This window comes from Adelges cooleyi, unplaced genomic scaffold, assembly GCF_023614345.1.
Source record: "Adelges cooleyi isolate 19-005CV unplaced genomic scaffold, UGA_ACOO_1.1 ACOO_flye_CR_arks_rails_tigmint_CR_PRNA_30, whole genome shotgun sequence".
Classification (NCBI taxonomy): domain Eukaryota; kingdom Metazoa; phylum Arthropoda; class Insecta; order Hemiptera; family Adelgidae; genus Adelges; species Adelges cooleyi.
Window position 1 is genome coordinate 3086072 of NW_026095971.1, and position 6640 is coordinate 3092711.

General features: G+C 46.3%; 1 protein-coding gene across 1 annotated transcript; it reads left to right on the top strand.

Annotated features, from left to right (window-relative positions):
* Positions 1-334: 334 nt before the first annotated feature.
* Positions 335-6188, top strand: LOC126838253 (toll-like receptor 7). Its single transcript, XM_050572543.1, has one exon. The coding sequence runs from the start codon at positions 662-664 to the stop codon at positions 4604-4606; it is 3945 nt and encodes a 1314-aa protein (XP_050428500.1). The 5' UTR covers positions 335-661; the 3' UTR covers positions 4607-6188.
* Positions 6189-6640: the final 452 nt, after the last annotated feature.

The window sequence follows — 6640 nt, forward strand, 5'->3', positions numbered from 1 at the left end:
ACAAAATACTTAAAAAATATTATTTTTTGACATAATTGTCCACCACGGTTCGATTGCCGGTCAAGAGCAATCGGATAAGGTAAGAACTGCATTGTCGTACAACGTGTGGAGGCGGCAAACGTGAAGAAAAACGCCGGCCGGACTACCGTACGCCGTGTGGTGGCGAAGGCGGCGGCCAACGATAATCACAGGGTAACCGAAACCGGGTGCACGCCGCGTTGCAGTGGGGCGATCCTTGGAGGTAAGGACGCCGTCACGTGCTGCGGTCTGACGGCGGACTGTAGCAACGGCCGGACCATTCGGCCCGTCGGCCAGTACGACCGTGCCTCTCTCATTCAGTCACCGCCGCGAAGCCGTTCTCGACAGTTCGTCCGTATCCGATTAATGTGAAAGTGTCCGCGGACGTTAAAGTGTTTTACGGTTTCTACTACTATATCATATACGACAACAAATAAATAGTATTATAATTTTTGTTTTGTTTATTATTTGCAGTGCGTTAAAAATAAATTAAAAAAAAAAAACAGTTACGATGTCGACCCGACTGGTGGAATCGCGCGGTTGTCGGGTACTCTGACGAACACATGAAGTTCTCGCGATCAGTGCACTTAAAAAAATATTGTCGCGCGTGAAATCCGTTTGACGACCCGCGATCGCCGCGAAAATGTTTTTCAAAATGAAATTGTTGTTGGTGGCCGTGTTGTGCGCCGCGGCGGCCGCCAAGTCGGACAGTGCGGAACAGTGTACGAGGTCGCCGTATAACAACGACACTGCCAAAACGTCGGTACAGTGCCGCGTCCGGACGTTGGCCGCGGACAGCCCGAATCTGTCGGCGGCCGTGCAGTCCGAAGGCGCCGTCGTTCGGCTGACGGTCGACTGTAGCGATAAGCTGTTCTTCGAGAGCACGCTGGGGCCGCGGGCGTTCCGCTCGTTGTACCAACTCGAGGAACTGGCGCTGGTCAAGTGTAAACTGTTGGAAATACCTACTGACGCGTTCGACGGGCTCGGTGGCCTTAAGAAGCTGACGGTGAATACCGGTAATCTGGAATGGGGTGCCACCAAAAATCTGGTGGTTGCTCAGGGCGGCCTGGACCGGCTCGGAGAACTCCAGTCTCTAGACCTGTCCGAGTCTAACGTCCATCAAGTGCCCGCCGACGCGTTTTGCTCGTTGAAAAATATTCAAAACTTGAACGTGTCGCACAACAGCATCGACGACTTGACCGCCCTCGGTTTCTCTGGACCAGACTGTCCTGGCGGTGCCGACCTGAAAGTGTTGGACTTGTCGTGGAACAACCTGCAGACACTACCGGCCCGCACCGCGATATCCGCCATGAATCGGCTTCAGACGTTATGTTTGCAGCACAACAGCATTAACGACGTGGCCGCCGACAGCCTGTCCACGCTCTCTTCGCTGAAAGTGTTCAACGCGTCTTATAACAAGTTGGAAGCGTTACCGGAAAATCTGTTTGCCAAAAACCGCGATCTGCGTGAAGTGTACCTGCAGAACAACGGGCTGTACGAGCTACCTCGCGGTCTGTTCCACCGGCTGGAACAAATGGTCATCATCAACTTGAGCAACAACAAGATCAACCAGATCGACGACGGTCCGTTCGTGGGTCTCATCCGCCTGGTCGTCTTGGACTTGTCTCGCAACGGGTTGACCCGGATAAAATCTAACTACTTTAAGGACCTCGTATTTTTGCAAATTTTGGACTTGAGCAACAACAGTATTAGTAGTATCGAGGAAAATGCGTTTTTACCGCTGTACAACCTACACACTCTCAACTTGGCCGAAAACCGTTTGCACACGATCGGCTCGCGGTTGTTCAACGGCCTGTACGTGCTGTCCAAGTTGACCATCAACAACAACTTGTTGGTGTCCATCGACGAACAGGCGTTCAAAAACTGTTCCGCTCTCAAAGAACTAGATCTCAGTTCGAACGCCATTCAACAGGTGCCGTCGGCGCTCAACGAGCTGTCATTCTTGAAAACGTTGGACTTGGGTGAAAATCAAATCAGCGTGTTTAACAACAATTCGTTTAAAAATATGGAATTGTTAACCGGGCTCCGGCTCGTCGACAACAATATCGGCAATCTTACCATAGGTATGTTCTCTAACCTGCCCAATTTGCAAGTGCTCAACCTTTCGAAAAATAAAATCTACACCATCGAGCGCGGCACTTTCACCCAAAACTCGCAAATTCAAGCCATCCGGCTTGACGCCAATTACCTAACGGACGTCAACGGCGTGTTCGAGTCGCTGTCGAGTTTGCAATGGATAAACTTGTCAAAAAACAATCTGATATGGTTCGACTACGCCATGGTGCCGGCTAACCTCAAGTGGCTGGACCTGCACGACAATTACGTGCAGGAACTTGGCGATTATTATAATCTCAAAGACCGTCTCAACATTAACACAATTGACGCCAGCCACAATCATATAACCGAAATTTCCGACCGTTCCATACCGAATAGCGTCGAAGTGTTGTTCCTCAATAATAATTTCCTTACCAACATCAGGCCCAACACATTTTTGAAAAAGAGAAACTTAGTGCGCGTGGACTTGTACGCCAACGAGCTGACCCGGCTAGACGTGAACGCTCTCCGTTTGGGCGTCGTACCCATCAACCGGTCGCTGCCCGAGTTCTACATAGGCGGCAACCCGTTCGAGTGCGACTGCTCCATGGATTGGCTGCCCACCGTCAACAACATGACGCAGCTCCGGCAGCACCCCAAAGTCATGGACTTGGACAACGTGGTATGCAAAACAACCGACAGCCGCGGCTCCGAAATCGTACCCATTCTGTCGGCCGGCCCGTCGCAATTTTTGTGCAAGTACGAAACCCATTGCTTTACCGTGTGCAAGTGCTGCGAGTTCGACGCGTGCGACTGTGAAATGACGTGCCCGACTAATTGCACGTGTTATCACGATCAGACGTGGAGGACTAACATCGTAGACTGTTCGTACCAGCTGAACAACCAGGTGCCGCCGAAAATCCCGATGGACGCTACGCACGTGTACTTGGACGGTAACAATTTCAGTCAGCTGCAGGGGCACATATTTATCGGCCGGAAAAATATGGTGCACCTGTACCTGAACCACTCGAAAATCGAATCGCTCCAGAATCACACGTTCAACCGTTTGAGCTCGCTCCAGGTGCTGCACTTGGAGGACAACTTGTTGACCGAGCTCAAGGGCTACGAGTTCGAGCAGCTTTACCAGCTCAGGCAATTGCACTTGCAAAACAACCGTCTGGTGCACGTCAACAACATGACGTTCGCGCCGCTCCGAAACCTCGAGGTGCTCCGTTTGCACGGTAACCGACTGACCAGTTTCCCCGTGTGGCAACTATCCGTCAACCCGTACTTGGTGCAGCTGTCGATCGGCAAAAACCCGTGGTCCTGTCGCTGTAAATTCTTACAGCCGTTCCGCAATTGGATCTACGAAAACGGACCGAAAATCGCCGACGTGTCCGATGTGACTTGCGTGCCGGACGAGTCGGACCCCGGACAGAGGCGCGAAATCGACTTCAACGACACGGCCTGCAGTGATTTTTACACCGGCGGCTGGGCCCTGCGCAACATGGTGGCCAACAGCTACGTACCGCTGTTGACGTTCCTGTTGATCGTGTTCGTCGTGGCTCTCGTACTGTTCGCCGTCCGCGATAACATCAAAGTATGGCTGTACACCAAGTACGGCATCCGGGTGTTCAGCTGCAAGCATTCGGGCAATAAGCATTTCTACGAGGACCGCGAAAAACTGTACGACGGCTACGTGTTGTACAGCCCCAAAGACGAGGAATTTGTCCTGCAGTCCGTGGTGGCCGAGCTCGAGCACGGGAACCCGTCGTACCAGCTTTGCCTGCACTACCGGGACTTGCCGATCACGTCCATGTACCACGCGGGATCGTCGCCTGTGGTGATCGAGGCGGCCGAAGCCAGCCGTCGCGTCATCGTGGTGCTGTCCCGTAACTTCATACAGACCGAATGGTCCAGGTACGAGTTCCGGTCGGCCCTACACGAGGCGCTCAAGGGCAAAGTTTACAAGCTGGTGCTGATCGAGGAGAACAGCATCTCGGCCGAGGCGGACGCCGACCCGGAGATCAGACCGTACTTAAAGGTGGCGTCTAAAGTCCGGTGGGGCGAAAAACGATTTTGGGAGCGGCTCCGGTACCTGATGCCCAGCAACAACCACAACAGCAACCACCATCATCATAAAGTTTGCAATTATCGTAACAATATAAACAACTACACCATCGACACCAGGACCCCGGTGGTGCCTGCGCCCAGGCGACAGCCTTCGCCGCAGGACAAACCGTCTCACCACCGGCACCACGTTCATCACCACAGCCCCAACTCGTTACCCCGGCCGCAACACCGGCACGAGGACTCCAACTATTCGACCGCCACCACGGCCACCCCGTCGCCCAAGTTGGGTGGCGACGACCGGCCGGCGTCCACCGAACATATTTACTCAGCCATCGACACGCCGCCGCCATCAGTGCACCAATCGCCAAGCCGGATACCGTTCGAACGCACCAACAGCCGGAGGTCGGCCAAACACCATCAACAGCACCAGCAAAACACTGTACAGGCTTATCTCGTATAAAACAATTTTTTTTTTAGTTTTGTTGAGACAAACGACAGGTCAGTTTCTTTTGAAATATTGTCTAGGACCTTTTTTTGTTTATACGAAAAAAAAATATTGAATAATGCATGTACGTGTGTGCTCATCAATATGTGATAATGTTGTATTAAGCACGACTTTGTATGATAATCTAAATTAATCGAGTTCCTAAGTGTGTGTGTCTGGCGGAACGCACACTGCGGTTAATTCCCTTTATAACTTTCTTGTAAACTTTTTTGTTTAACTATCCGGACGGACTGTGGTCCCGTTTACGTGTAAATGTGATTGCAGGCAGTTTAATTTAGTATATTATTATGGAAATGTTAAAATATAAAAAAAACGGTTCGTACTAACTATTTTAAGAATTTAACGCCATTTTTCTAGTCAGCTCAAAAAGACAAAAAAAATGTTTTAAATGTTTTTGAGCAATCAAATTTTGTGTTATATTCTAAAATAATAATAATAATAATAATAATAATGTATTATGTTTTGCCTTGGTTTAAGGCCTAGACTGATTTAGTCTTCGTATCACTGTTGTTTTGCCCCAAAACGGCTTTTTTTATAATTTATAAAAGAAATGACACACTTCGAGCTATTATTTCATCTTTTTTTCCTCCGTGCGCAGGGCAATAATAATAAAATATTACTTTAAATTTATGACACGTGATGTGGGATAATTAAAAACCTCAGTGGGTGTTTGTGTTTTTTTTTTACCTCATCGCGTACACCGTAATAATAATAATACCGGTTCTAGGCTTCTCGTCAGACAATATATTATTTTATTATATTATATCCTTCTCCCTGTTGTTGCACTCTCCTAGAGCGTTTATTTTTCGTTTTGTTATTATTCGTATGTGTCCGAACGCGCTTTCCTACGGCACAAGACATAGCAAGTGAAAAAGAGAGAGGAAGGAGGGATAAAAAAAAAATATATATATAATATAATAAAATATATATCTTGGTTCTTTTATTCGGTACACGGATTACCACTTAGCGTATACACACATAAATATACTGTTGCCGCGTCCGCGTTATCTGAAATTGATTCGGCTTTTTATTTGAGAAAGACAATGTAATAATATTTTTTGTTTGGTCTTAAAAAAAAATAGCTAACTTATCTACGAAGATAAAAATAACAAGAACGACAAAAGAAAAAAAATTGTAAAACAACTTTTTAAAACCATTATAACAAATGCACATCACTAGAGGTTTTTTAATTAATTATTTCGAGTCGAGTGTGTTAACAGGGTAAAGCCGATTGGACCGCCTGGTTTTGATGTTAAACAAAATTGATATAGTATGACATTTAATTAGGGAGGGAGGGGGGAATTAAAAAATGAAAATAATGTCTCACCACCATACTTGAACGAAGACTGTACGATATTTTATATTATTAACCACGATATGTTTTTTTATTATTACTATTATTATTATTTTTTTTTTTTATTCGATATGTTTGTTAACTTCGATTCTATTTTATTATTATTTTATTACTAAGGTCATATTATTATTATTGTGTATTATATTTGTGTACATCCCATATTTATATGTATATAAAAAAAAAACGATATTAATTAATGTATAGAAATGTATTATATTATTGTATCGCAATGTTGAAAATAAATAATTTATTTTTTATTTCGAAAAATACTTCTGTTTATTATTTTTTTTTTAAATTACGATTTGCGTCATAATAATATAACCTTTTGTACAAATCATATGGTATTTTCTCGTGGACACAGAGTCACGTGTGCGTGTGTTATATGTATAGGAAAACGAGCGTGCATGAATAAAACATGGAGGTTATATTTATATATATATATTTTTGTTATTTTATTTGTTAGACCGACCCCACTCGGTCGTGTCTGTCTTTCTTTCGGCGGATGCAAAGGCTGTCAGTCAACAGAAGTGCGTGTATGCACGGCGGTCGCGGGCTCGACAGAAATTATATTCTATGTCCCATACAAACACACACGGGACCGGGATCAACCCCTCCTAGTGGACATTGCGCTAGGA